General features: G+C 38.4%; 1 protein-coding gene across 13 annotated transcripts in view; it reads left to right on the top strand.

Moving 5' to 3' along the window:
* Positions 1-14,656, top strand: part of SPICE1 (spindle and centriole associated protein 1) — a 70,636-nt gene that overhangs the window by 35,284 nt on the left and 20,696 nt on the right. For all 13 annotated transcript variants that reach the window (XM_055381641.2, XM_055381639.2, XM_055381643.2 and 10 more), the window contains exons 8-11: positions 10,580-10,719; positions 10,919-11,056; positions 11,414-11,679; positions 14,052-14,183. In XM_055381641.2, the coding sequence (XP_055237616.1) occupies positions 10,580-10,719; positions 10,919-11,056; positions 11,414-11,679; positions 14,052-14,183 (676 nt within the window). The remainder of the gene's footprint in view (positions 1-10,579; positions 10,720-10,918; positions 11,057-11,413; positions 11,680-14,051; positions 14,184-14,656) is intronic.

Raw genomic sequence — 14,656 nt, 5'->3', positions numbered from 1 at the left:
CTCTGATCACTACTATAAATGTGTACCATACATTCTGGTATGTAGTGTTTTGTTACTTTAGGAATGAGGTAATTTCAGTTTATATTTTCATGTTTACTTAAGAATTGTCTAAAAAGTCAGGAAACAACAGGTGCTGGAGAGGATGTGGAGAAATAGGAACACTTTTACACTGTTGGTGGGACTGTAAACTAGTTCAACCATTGTGGAAGTCAGTGTGGCGATTCCTCAGTGATCTAGAACTAGAAATACCATTTGACCCAGCCATCCCATTGCTGGGTATATACCCAAAGGACTATAAATCATGCTGCTATAAAGACACATGCATACGTATGTTTATTGCGGCACTATTCACAATGGCAAAGACTTGGAACCGACCCAAATGTCCAACAGTGATAGCCTGGATTAAGAAAATGTGGCACATATACACCATGGAATACTATGCAGCCATAAAAAATGATGAGTTCATGTCCTTTGTAGGGACATGGATGAAATTGGAAATCATCATTCTCAGTAAACTATCGCAAGGACAAAAAACCAAACACCACATGTTCTCACTCATAGATGGGAATTGAACAATGAGAACACATGGACACAGGAAGGGGAACATCACACACTGGCAACTGTTGTGGGGTGGGGGGTGGGGGGAGGGATAGCATTAGGAGATATACCTAATGCTAAATGACAAGTTAATGGGTGCAGCGCACCAACATGGCACATGTATACATATGTAACTAACTTGCACATTGTGCACATGTACGCTAAAACTTAAAGTATAATAATAATTTTAAAAAAAATTGTCTAATAGAAGATTTAAAAAAAATTTCCAGAGCCTCTTCGTTTTTCTAGTTTTATTACGTTACACTCAGAGTGTGATTTGTAATATTTCTACCTGTGGAACTTAATGATGTTTTCTTTGTGACCTAATATATGATCAAATTTTTACAAATGTTCCATGTGTGTGCCTGAGAAGAAGGTATATACTCTAACAAGGTATAAAGTTCTAAAGGTATATCCATAGATCTACCTCACTGATTATATTGTTGAATACTTTTGTATCCTTACTTGTTTTTGCCACTCTTTTCTTCTGAGAATGGTGTATTAAAGTCTCCTACTACTAGTATGTTTCTATTTCTCTTCACATTTTATGTTGAAGTATATTTAATTGTTCAGAGTTAAATACTTCCTTTCTTATAAAAGTGATTATTGTGTTTTTTGGTCCATGTTTTTTGGAACGTAAGTGTTATATCTTCATTGTGATTTATAACTTTTAGCATTATAAAGTATGCTTTGTCACATTTAATACCTGTTGACTTCATTTCTACTTCATCTAATATCAGGAATGAAACCTCTACTTTTTTCTTGTTTCCAATTTCCTGGCTTATCTTGGCTTTTTACATTTAGCTTTCTGTATTTTAGATGTTTAATATATTTAGCCTTCTGGAATTATTTTGTATTAAGTATGTCTCTTGTATACAATGCAGAGTTCAGTCTTGCCTTGTTAGACAATTTGAAAATATTCTTCTTTTAATTGAAAGTAAGCTTATAACACTTACTGATATGTTTGATGTTAACTTCATCACATATTTTATAGTACTGTCTATTGTACTATAATTTCATTTTCTATGTGATGTTTCTTCTCTGTTCTTTTAAAAAATTTCTTTTGGTATTTAGGAAGTTTGTAATTTTGTTCTGGTGGTTACCTTTGTATATATACCTTTTATAGAGGCTTTAATCTTGTTTTCTTTTTTTACATGTCATTGTCAGGTATGTCAGTTAAATTTTTTTTTTAATGCTTTTTTTTCTGCAGATTCTTTTTATTTTATTTTATTATTATTATACTTTAAGTTTTAGGGTACATGTGCACAATGTGCAGGTTAGTTAAGTATATACACATGTGCCATGCTGGTGTGCTGTACCCATTAACTCATCATTTAGCATTAGGTATATCTCCTAATGCTATCCCTCCCCCCTCCCCCCATCCCACAACAGTCCCCAGAGTGTGATGTTCCCCTTCCTGTGTCCAAGTGTTCTCATTGTTCAGTTCCCACCTATGAGTGAGAACGTGCGGTGTTTGGTTTTTTGTCCTTGCGATAGTTTACTGAGAATGATGATTTCCAATTTCATCCATGTCCCTACAAAGGACATGAACTTACCATTTTTTAAGGCTGCATAGTATTCCATGGTGTATATGTGCCACATTTTCTTAATCCAGTCTATCCTTGTTGGACATTTGGGTTGGTTCCAAGTCTTTGCTATTGTGAATAGTGCCGCAATAAACATACGTATGCATGTGTCTTTATAGCAGCATGATTTATAGTCCTTTGGGTATATATCCAGTAATGGGATGGCTGGGTCAAATGGTATTTCTAGTTCTAGATCCCTGAGGAATCGCCACACTGACTTCCACAATGGTTGAACTAGTTTACAGTCCCACCAACAGTGTAAAAGTGTTCCTACTTCTCCACATCCTCTCCAGCACCTGTTGTTTCCTGACTTTTTAATGATTGCCATTCTAACTGGTGTGAGATGGTATCTCATTGTGGTTTTGATTTGCATTTCTCTGATGGCCAGTGATGGTGAGCATTTTTTCATGTGTTTTTTGGCTGCATAAATGTCTTCTTTTGAGAAGTGTCTGTTCATGTCCTTCACCCACTTTTTGATGGGGTTGTTTTTTTCTTGTAAATTTGATTTCTTTGTAGATTCTGGATATTAGCCCTTTGTCAGATGAGTAGGTTGCAAAAATTTTCTCCCATTTTGTAGGTTGCCTGTTCACTCTGATGGTAGTTTCTTTTGCTGTGCAGAAGCTCTTTAGTTTAATTAAATCCCATTTGTCAATTTTGGCTTTGTTGCCATTGCTTTTGGTGTTTTAGACATGAAGTCCTTGCCCATGCCTATGTCCTGAATGGTAATGCCTAGGTTTTCTTCTAGGGTTTTTATGGTTTTAGGTCTAACATTTAAGTCTTTAATCCATCTTGAATTAATTTTTGTATAAGGTGTAAGGAAGGGATCCAGTTTCAGCTTTCTACATATGGCTAGCCAGTTTTCCCAGCACCATTTATTAAATAGGGAATCCTTTCCCCATTGCTTGTTTTTCTCAAGTTTGTCAAAGATCAGATAGTTGTAGGTATGCGGCGTTATTTCTGAGGGCTCTGTTCTGTTCCATTGATCTATATCTCTGTTTTGGTACCAGTACCATGCTGTTTTGGTTACTGTAGCCTTGTAGTATAGTTTGAAGTCAGGTAGCATGATGCCTCCAGTGTTGTTCTTTGGGCTCAGATTGACTTGGCGATGCGGGCTCTTTTTTGGTTCCATATGAACTTTAAAGTAGTTTTTTCCAATTCTGTGAAGAAATTCATTGGTAGCTTGATGGGGATGGCATTGAATCTATAAATTACCTTGGGCAGTAGGGCCATTTTCATGATATTGATTCTTCCTACCCATGAGCATGGAATGTTCTTCCATTTGTTTGTATCCTCTTTTATTTCATTGAGCAGTGGTTTGTAGTTCTCCTTGAAGAGGTCCTTCACGTCCCTTGTAAGTTGGATTCGTAGGTATTTTATTCTCTTTGAAGCAATTGTGAATGGGAGTTCACTCATGATTTGGCTCTCTGTTTGTCTGTTATTGGTGTATAAGAATGCTTGTGATTTTTGTACATTGATTTTGTATCCTGAGACTTTGCTGAAGTTGCTTATCAGCTTAAGGAGATTTTGGTCTGAGACGACGGGGTTTTCTAGATATACAATCATGTCATCTGCAAACAGGGACAATTTGACTTCCTCTTTTCCTAATTGAATACCCTTTATTTCCTTCTCCTGCCTAATTGCCCTGGCCAGAACTTCCAACACTGTGTTGAATAGGAGTGGTGAGAGAGGGCATCCCTGTCTTGTGCCAGTTTTCAAAGGGAATGCTTCCAGTTTTTGCCCATTCAATACGATATTGGCTGTGGGTTTGTCATAAACAGCTCTTATTATTTTGAGATACATCCCATCGATACCTAATTTATTTGAGAGTTTTTAGCATGAAGGGTTGTTGAATTTTGTCAAAGGCCTTTTCTGCATCTATTGAGATAATCATGTGGTTTTTGTCTTTGGTTCTGTTTATATGCTGGATTACATTTATTAATTTGCGTATATTGAACCAGCCTTGCATCCCAGGGATGAAGCCCACTTGATCATGGTGGATAAGCTTTTTGATGTGCTGCTGGATTCGGTTTGCCAGTATTTCATTGAGGATTTTTGCATCAATGTTCATCAAGGATATTGGTCGAAAATTCTCTTTTTTCGTTGTGTCTCTGCCGGGCTTTGGTATCAGGATGATGCTGGCCTCATAAAATGAGTTAGGGAGGATTCCCTCTTTTTCTATTGATTGGAATAGTTTCAGAAGGAATGGTACCAGTTCCTCCTTGTACCTCTGGTAGAATTCGGCTGTGAATCCATCTGGTCCTGGACTCTTTTTGGTTGGTAAGCTATTGATTATTGCCACAATTTCAGAGCCTGTTATTGGTCTATTCAGAGATTCGACTTCTTCCTGGTTTAGTCTTGGGAGGATGTATTTGTCGAGGAATTTATCCATTTCTTCTAGATTTTCTAGTTTATTTGTGTAGAGGTGTTTGTAGTATTCTCTGATGGTAGTTTGTATTTCTGTGGGATTGGTGGTGATATCCCCTTTATCATTTTTATTGCATCTATTTGATTCTTCTCTTTTCTTCTTTATTAATCTTGCTAGCAGTCTATCAATTTTGTTGATCCTTTCAAAAAACCAGCTCCTGGATTCATTGATTTTTTGAAGGGTTTTTTGTGTCTCTATTTCCTTCAGTTCTGCTCTGATTTTAGTTATTTCTTGCCTTCTGCTAGCTTTTGAATGTGTTTGTGCTTGCTTTTCTAGTTCTTTTAATTGTGATGTTAGGGTGTCAATTTTGGATCTTTCCTGCTTTCTCTTGTGGGCATTTAGTGCTATAAATTTCCCTCTACACACTGCTTTGAGTGTGTCCCAGAGATTCTGGTATGTTGTGTCTTTGTTCTCATTGGTTTCAAAGAACATCTTTATTTCTGCCTGCATTTCATTATGTACCCAGTAGTCATTCAGGAGCAGGTTGTTCAGTTTCCATATAGTTGAGCGGTTTTGAGTGAGTTTCATAATGCTGAGTTCTAGTTTGATTGCACTGTGGTCTGAGAGACAGTTTGTTATAATTTCTGTTCTTTTACATTTGCTGAGAAGAGCTTTACTTCCCAGTATGTGGTCAATTTTGGAATAGGTGTGGTGTGGTGCTGAAAAAAATGTATACTCTGTTGATTTGGGGTGGAGAGTTCTGTAGATGTCTATTAAGTCTGCTTGGTGCAGAGCTGAGTTCAATTCCTGGGTATCCTTGTTGACTTTCTGTCTCATTGATCTGTCTAATGTGGACAGTGGGGTGTTAAAGTCTCCCATTATTATTGTGTGGGGGTCTAAGTCTCTTTGTAGGTCACTCAGGACTTGCTTTATGAATCTGGGTGCTCCTGTATTGGGTGCATATATATTTAGGATAGTTAGCTCTTCTTGTTGAATTGATCCCTTTACCATTATGTAATGGCCTTCTTTGTCTCTTTTGATCTTTGTTGGTTTAAAGTCTGTTTTATCAGAGACTAGGTTTGCAACCCCTGCCTTTTTTTGTTTTCCATTTGCTTGGTAGATTTTCCTCCGTCCTTTTATTTTGAGCCTATGTGTGTCTCTGCACGTGAGATGGGTTTCCTGATTACAGCACACTGATGGGTCTTGACTCTTTATCCAATTTGCCAGTCTGTGTCTTTTAATTGGAGCATTTAGTCCATTTACATTTAAAGTTAATATTGTTAAGTGTGAATTTGATCCTGTCATTATGATGTTAGCTGATTATTTTGCTCGTTAGTTGATGCAGTTTCTTCCTAGCCTCGATGGTCTTTACAATTTGGCATGATTTTGCAGTGGCTGGTACTGGTTGTTCCTTTCCATGTTTAGTGCTTCCTTCAGGAGCTCTTTTAGGGCAGGCCTGGTGGTGACAAAATCTCTCAGCATTTGCTTGTCTGTAAAGGATTTTATTTCTCCTTCACTTATGAAGCTTAGTTTGGCTGGATATGAAATTCTGGGTTGAAAATTCTTTTCTTTAAGAATGTTGAATATTGGCCCCCACTCTCTTCTGGCTTGTAGAGTTTCTGCCGAGAGATCTGCTGTTAGTCTGATGGTCTTCCCTTTGTTGTTAACGTGACCTTTCTCTCTGGCTGCCCTTAACATTTTTTCTTTCATTTCTACTTTGGTGAATCTGACAATTATGTGTCTTGGTGTTGCTCTTCTTGAGGAGTATTTTTGTGGTGTTCTCTGTATTACCTGAATCTGAATGTTGGCCTGCCTTGCTAGATTGGGGAAGTTCTCCTGGATAATATCCTGCAGAGTGTTTTCCAACTTGGTTCCATTCTCCCCGTCACTTTCAGGTACACCAATCAGACGTAGATTTGGTCTTTTCACATAGTCCCATATTTCTTGGAGACTTTGTTCGTTTCTTTTTATTCTTTTTTCTGTAAACTTCCCTTCTCGCTTCATTTCATTCATTTCATCTTCCATCACTGATACCCTTTCTTGCAGTCGATCGCATTAGCTCCTGAGGCTTCTGCATTCTTCATGTAGTTCTCGAGCCTTAGCTTTCAGCTCCATCAGCTCCTTTAAGCACTTCTCTGTATTGGTTATTCTAGTTATGCATTCGTCTAAATTTTTTTCAAAGTTTTTAACTTCTTTGCCTTTGGTTTGAATTTAGTCCTGTAGCTCAGAGTAGTTTGATAGTCTGAAGCCTTCTTCTCTCAACTCGTCAAAGTCATTCCCCGTCCAGCTTTGTTCCGTTGGTGGTGAGGAACTGCGTTCCTTTGGAGGAGGAGAGGTGCTCTGCTTTTTAGAGTTTCCAGTTTTTCTGCTCTGTTTCTTCCCCATCTTTGTGGTTTTATCTACTTTTGGTCTTTGCTTATGGTGATGTAGAGATGGGTTTTTGGTGTGGATGTCCTTTCTGTTTGTTAGTTTTCCTTCTAACAGACAGGACCCTCAGCTGCAGGTCTGTTGGAGTTTGCTAGAGGTCCACTCCAGACACTGTTTGCCTGGGTATCAGCAGCGGTGGCTGCAGAACCGTGGATTTTCGTGAACCGCGAATGCTGCTGTCTGATCGTTCCTCTGGAATTTTTGTCTCAGAGGAGTACCCGGCCGTGTGAGGTGTCAGTCTGCCCCTACTGGGGGTTGCCTCCTAGTTAGGCTGCTCGGGGGTCAGGGGTCAGGGACCCACTTGAGGAGGCAGTCTGCCCGTTCTCAGATCTCCAGCTGCATGCTGGGAGAACCACTGCTCTCTTCAAAGCTGTCAGATGGGGACATTTAAGTCTGTAGAGGTTACTGCTGTCTTTTTGTTTGTCTGTGCCCTGCCCCCAGAGGTGGAGCCTACAGAGGCAGGCAGGCCTCCTTGAGCTGTGGTGGGCTCCACCCAGTTGGAACTTCCCGGCTGCTTTGTTTACCTAAGCAAGCCTGGGCAATGGCGGGTGCCCCTCCCCCAGCCTCGCTGCCGCCTTGCAGTTTGATCTCAGACTGCTGTGCTAGCAATCAGCGAGACTCTGTGGGCGTAAGACCCTCCGAGCCAGGTGCCGGATATAATGTCCTGGTGCACCGTTTTTTAAGCCCATCGGAAAAGCGCAGTATTAGGGTGGGCGTGACCCGATTTTCCAGGTGCCGTCTATCACCCCTTTCTTTGACTAGGAAAGGGAACTCCCTGACCCCTTGCACTTCCCGAGTGAGGCAATGCCTCGCCCTGCTTCAGCTCGCGCACGGTGCGCTGCACCCACTGTCCTGCGCCCACCGTCTGGCACTCCCTAGTGAGATGAACCCGGTACCTCAGATGGAAATGCAGAAATCACCCATCTTCTGCGTCACTCACGCTGGGAGCTGTAGACCGGAGCTGTTCCTATTCGGCCACCTAGGCTGCCCTTCCCGAAAAAACAAAATTTTTTTTTGGTTTTAATAAGTGAGGTTTTCTATATTCCTATTCTTTCCATTATTTTCTCTCCATCCTTCCCATTTTTAGTTATATATTTTGCTTTGACAGAACATGAAGTATTTACATACTATGCTTCCATGGGTATCCCATTTTTGTTTTTGTCTTATAGCTGCAATTAAGTATATTAAATATCCCACAAGTTTGGTGGCTTAAATCAACAGAACTTGATTTCTTCCCAGTTCTGGGGGCCAGAAATCCAAAATCAGTTTCACTAGGCCAACGTCAAGATATCAGTAGGGCCACACTCCCTCCAGAGGAGAAGCTGCTCTGGAAGAGAATTTGCTCCTTGCTTCTTCTAGCTTCTGAAATTGTGGCTGCAGCACACCAATCTCTGCCTCTTGTCTTCACATCATCTCCTCTGTGTGGGTGTCAAAGATCTTCCTCTGTCTGTTTCTTATAAGAATATACATGAAATAAGAAAAATTTTTAAAAAAAAATATGTGATTGCATTTAGGGCCTACCCAAGATAATCTCCCCATCTCAAGATTCTAAATTGTATCTGAAGAGGCTTCCCCCACCCCTTTTTTGCCATATAAGGTAATAGTGACAGGCTCCAGGGTTTAGGACATGGAATATCTTCAGGCATTATTATTTAGCCTACCATGGTCCTTCCAGTGGGCCCCAAAGATCCATCCCAGTATCCTTCAATTTTCAGCTTCATTTCAAGTTCAAAATCTCATCTAAATCTCATTAGCTCAAAAGTCCCAAATCTCATCATCTAAATCAGTTATGGGAGGACTGGATAGAATCCATCCTGGTGCAAAATTCTCCATTTGTGGTCCTATGAAACTAGAAGACAAGTTGTCTGCTTTCAAAATACCATGATGGGACAGACATAGGATGAAAGTTATAGACATTTCCATTTTACGAGGGAAAATCAAGGAAGAAAGGGATCAGCAGTTCCAAGCAACTTTGAAATTCGTTAGAGGAAATACTATTAGGACTTAATGCTCTGTGACTTGAGTCTTTACCCTTCTGGATCCATGGCTCTGCCCTCTGTGCCTGTGGCTCTGGCTTTGCCCTCTGTGCCTGTGGCTCTGGCTTTGGCCTCTGAACCTATGGATCTGCAGCTCTGGCCACATGTTCTCACTTACTTCTGGGAGCTAAAAATTAAAACAGTTGAACTTAGGAAGATAGAGAGTAGAATGATGGTTACCAGAGGCTGAGAAAGGTAGTCTGTAGAATTTTTTGAGTCTAGCACTCTTCCTTCATTTCATCCTGTCTTTGTGTCTTTCCATTCAAGCTAGCAGTATTTCTGTTGGTATAACATTCTCAAAAGATCTTGTGTCTTGTGTATGTCATGGTCATCTACTCCATAGACAGATCTTTCCTGGAAAATCCCATCTTTATTGTTAGCTTCTTCTGACATCATTTGGAGGATCCATGAATCACATGCTTTATCTCTTCAGAACTAGCAAAAGGTTATTCAGCCACACTCTTGCCCTTCTCTCCAGAGTATGCTTTCCTAACAGCGACTTTACTAATCTTTTGCAATTTGGACAGGCTGAAAACTTCTCAAAACATCAAGTCCTGGTTCCTTTTGCTTAAATTTTTTTCCCACCATTTATCTCTTTGTTCTTGCTTTTATACTAAGCCTCCAGAAGAAGGTAGGCTGTAACTTTAGCACTTTGAGAAATAGACAAATGAATCAGACAGTTGAAAATTAAAATATCAACCTTATCAGTGATAAAAGTGTTTATAGCATAACACTTAGCTCTGTAACCAATGTGCTTGTAATTACTAACCCCTAAACTGCAGCGCCTCTTCTCACTCTATCTAGCCCCTCCCTGACACACAGGGACAGAGTATGCTGTGGTCAATTTACTTCATTGATGAGCAGAGACTGGCTGCTCTGTGGACAGGCTCTTTTGTAGGACAGAGAAACCAAAAGGGGCTGAGCCATATATGCTTAATTACTTTACTCTAGAGAAAGAGAGAGGAGGATGGAGCCATACCACAAAACTGCAGAAAGGGCAAACATACCTATGTTAGGGACCAAGGTAGGTAGGAAACTGGGAGGCAGATGGAATGATTCTTTCTAACACTAAGGTGATAGGCATTTTTGCTATCTACCTGTCTTATCAGTTATAGTGAATAGTGTTTTTTCTTTGACTATGAATTACTAAAAGCTCCTTCAAATCAAACGTAACTATTTGAACAGTTTAAATGATAGCACCTATTTTTATATAAATTAATATATACATATAAATTAAATATAAATGTAATTTAATTTGTATAATTATAAATATAATTTGATTTATATAATTAAATTATAAATTAAATTACATGTAATATAGAATATATTTTATAATTATGTGTAATTATTATATAATTATATATAATTATATAATTTAATTATAAATTATAATTAAATTTATATGCATATTTATATATAAAAATTAAATTTATAATTATATAAATATAAATTATAATAATATAGATAATATAAATATAAATTAAATGCCTGCTATCATTTAATTTATATTTATATTATATTAATTTATATTATAATTCTCATGTAGCTTATTGTCCTGTAATTTATAGGTTTCTCCAACAACTAACAGAAGAGAATTCTGAGTTAATTAGTAAGTTGTGGACTGACATTCAGCAGAAAATAGCAACCCAGTCACAAATAACTCCTCCAGGAACACCATCATCTGCTCTTTCATCAGGGGAGCAAAGAGGTTTGTTTCCCTTTTGCATTATTTCTAGGTGCCTGCTTTATTAGGTTCATTCTTGAATGCAGTAATTTTTAAATGAATGTTATTTGAGTTTTGACTGCCTTTGCCTAATTGACTAAAATACTGATGGATCTGTCAATTGAAATACTTTCTTAAGAAGTTTGTTCACTTGAGATACTTTTGGAAATGTTCTTCCTTTTAGCTGCTCTGAATGCTACCTATGCTGTCAAGAGACTCCAAACCAGGCTTCAGCCTGAAGAATCTACTGAGACTCTAGACTCAAGCTATGTTGTGGGACACGTGCTGAACTCAAGGAAGCAAAAACAGCTGTTAAATAAAGGTTCAGTCCCTTAATTTACAAAGATGAATATTAAACATGTAACTTGATACAGCTGTCTTAATCTCTTAGTCAATGTTTTTCTCCCTTAATCTCATCCACATGGTTCCAACTGAAAGTTTATTGAATGGTAGCTAAGAAATGTCTCCTACCACATGTAACTCTGGAACAGTGGTTCTAGTGCATTCATTATAGCTAGTGTAAATCTGGTTTAAACTGTTTAATTTTTATGAGAGAAATGGTGATATCGTCTATAAAAGCCTTTTATAAATTGTGAACAATAGTCAAAAGATTTTTCTAGTAGTTTTCTAGTCATAATTTTTCCTGGTCTTAAAATAGAATGACTTCTCTCATTATCAGTGAAAAGAAAACCGAATTTGCATGCTCTTTCCAAGCCGAAGAAAAACATGTTATCAGGTAGCACAACCTCTGCAGACTTACCAAATAGGACTAATTCCAACCTGGATGTCCTCAAACACATGATACATGAAGTGGAACATGAAATGGAAGAATATGAGCGGTGGACAGGTCGCGAGGTCAAGGGTCTGCAGAGCAGTCAGGGTCTTACAGGCTTCACTTTGTCGCTGGTGAGCTCCCTCTGTCGCCTGGTTCGGTACCTTAAAGAGGTAAGAACATTAGGTTAGTAGAGTCTTCTCTTCAGGCAGAAATGCATGAGTTTTTTTTCCTTTCCATTTATTGCAACCTCCAAATAAAGTACAGTCAAATTTGAATAGCTTTGTTTAAAATACCTCAGTTTTAGATTATCTGCAGTAAAGGCTTATCCTTTAAATCTTTTCTGCCGTTAGTTGATACATGCTCAGATAAGTGATTTTAATTTTAATAAGAGCTTTAGCAAATTATAATTAGTAGGGTAAATCTGCCATTAATATAATTATATCTTGTGCTAATATTAAATATTACTGTTTGACAGTTGTAGATTAAATAGAACTGTTAACTGTGTCTGCATTCTATTGCTATTCTCTGCTTCCTACTCCCACATTCAGTTTGGAGAGTGGCATTGCCTATAATCGGTAGACTTGATATGTGGGAGAATTCTTCATGTTCCCTGTATGTCTGGTAACTCACATATGGCTTCAATGTCTAAGTGGGAGATGTTTTATTGTTGTAAAAATAATTTATAAAATAAGCAAGAATTCTTTGTCTGGCTGGGTGCGGTGGCTCACGCCTATAACCTATAATCCCAGCCCTTTGGAAGGCCGAGGCGGGCAGATTGCCTGAGGTCAGGAGTTTAAGACCAGCCTGGGCTCAACGTGGTAAAACCCTGTCTCTACTAAAAATACAAAAATTAGTTGGGCATGGTGGTGGGCGCCTGTAATCCCAGCTTCTGGGGAGGCTGAGGCAGGAGAATTACTTTCACCAGGGAGGTGGAGGTTGCAGTGAGCCGAGATCGCGCCACTGCACTCCAGCCTGGGCGGCAGAGCAAGACACTGTCTCAAAAAAAAATAAAAAAATAATTGTTTGTTTAATTTGATTTCAAATAATCATCCACAGAATGCCACAGAATTAGAGTTAGCTATGTGTTTCATCTTTGAAAATCTATTTAAACTGTTATGTACTTAAGCCTGTTATACAAATATGAGAAAAATGTTTAAGGAAACTTTATTATTTAATAAGATAGATTTACCACCTTAATACAGATGTTTTAGTTTCTCTAGAGCCGTCTTCCTAAACTTGAATTGCTTTTTTTTTTTTTTTTTTTGAGACAGGGTCTCATTCTGTTGCCCAGGCTAGGGTGCAGTAGTGGCATGATCTCGGCTCACTGCAACCTCCACCTCCTGGGTTTAAGTGGTTTTCCAGCCTCAGCCTCCCAAGTAGCTGGGACCACAGGCGCATGCCACCACACCCAGCTAATTTTTGTATTTTTTTTGTAGAGACAGAGTCTCACTATGTTGCCCAGGCTGGTCTCGAAATCCTGAGTTCAAAGCGATCTGCCCACCTTGGCTTCCCAAGGTGTTGGTATTACAGGCGTGAGCCTCTGCACCTGACCCTAAAATTAACTTTTTAATGATAGATTCATTGTATTGTCAGACCTATTAAAACCTTAACATTCTTTCACTCTTAACTCAGGAATCTTCAGGAGTATACTTTTGGCTCTTGGAGAGTATTGCAGGCTTAGAAGCATGTACTTTTTTTTTTTTTTTTTTTTTTGAGACAGAGTCTCACTATGTTGCTAGGCTGGAGTGCAGTGGCGTGATCTTGGCTCACTGCAACCTCTGCCTCCTGGGTTCAAGAGATTCTCCTGCCTCAGCCTCTTGAGTATCTGGGACTACAGGCGTGCGCCACCACGCCCAGTTAATTTTTGTATTTTTAGTAGAGACGGGGTTTCATTCACCATGTTGGCCAGGATGGTCTCGATCTCTTGACCTTGTAATCTGCCTGCCTTGGCCTCCCAAAGTGCTGGGATTACAGGCGTGAGCCACCATGCCCGACCAGAAGCGTGTACTTTTAAGCTAATCACTTGTTTTACAAAGTTAAACCATTTAAAGTTGTAGTCATTTTATTTTAAATTATATTTTAACAAGCTTAATTTTTGAATTGGCGATATAGTCACATATTATGAAATTCAAAGATAACAGCAGATTGTACTAACTCTCATGACTAACTTCCAGCTAGTGTGTTTGCTTATTTATAGCCAGCTATCATTCCAGATACCAGTGTATCTTTCTAGAGATGGTCAGTGTATATTCAAATAATATGTATATGTATATCCCTCTACTTTCTTTTTACAAAAAATGTAGTTACTTAATTTTATATAGCGTTTAGTTCATTTTATTCTATTTAAAGAAGGGAAGAGGATAAAGAAGCACATTTTCTTTAATTAAATATAATAAAACTTTTAATAAAACTCTTCATCATTACTGTCACATAATATATGCTTCTTTGTAAATATCTTCTTTGCCAGCTTTGAGTGCAAACTTTTAGTTTTCAACATGTGATGGATGCTATTGGTGGAAGTTTATTTGATATTTTTTTGTAGAGTGAGATCCAGCTACGTAAAGAAGTAGAGACAAGGCAACAACTGGAACAAGTATTAGGTGATCATCGAGAGCTCATTGATGCTCTGACAGCTGAAATTCTTCGTCTTAGAGAAGAAAACGCTGCTACACAGGTACTCAGATGAGATCCCAATTTTTATGTGTTCAGTGGTATAAAACATCTTTAAACATGTACTGGATTCTCTTAGAGTTGCTTTTGGTTTAACTGTATTGATGTGATTACTTATCAGTCATTTTTATCATCAGTGGCAGGTATTATTGAACATTTATTACATGGAAGTACTATAGTAGAAGCTTGGAAGTAGTATATGGACTGTCTTCCTGTCTTCAAGAGACTTACTATTTAGTGGGAAGACAGAGTCTACATTTAAATTATAACTACAAGTGTTACAGTAGTTAATCCAAAATGTGAAATGAGTGTTATGATAGCCACTTTTAATTTCAAAACAACAGAAGATAGCCTTTGAGGAGTCCTTTTGCAATTACATCAGATGCCATTTACAGTTGTTCACAGTATCTTCATATTTGTTACATAAAGTCCTCTTTGCTGCTTGACTAATTGCTCCTTTTCTTTTTTAAAAGACTT

Source organism: Gorilla gorilla, chromosome 2, assembly GCF_029281585.2.
Source record: "Gorilla gorilla gorilla isolate KB3781 chromosome 2, NHGRI_mGorGor1-v2.1_pri, whole genome shotgun sequence".
In the NCBI taxonomy this organism is placed as follows: Eukaryota; Metazoa; Chordata; class Mammalia; order Primates; family Hominidae; genus Gorilla; species Gorilla gorilla.
This window is presented reverse-complemented; position numbering and strand designations above follow the sequence as displayed.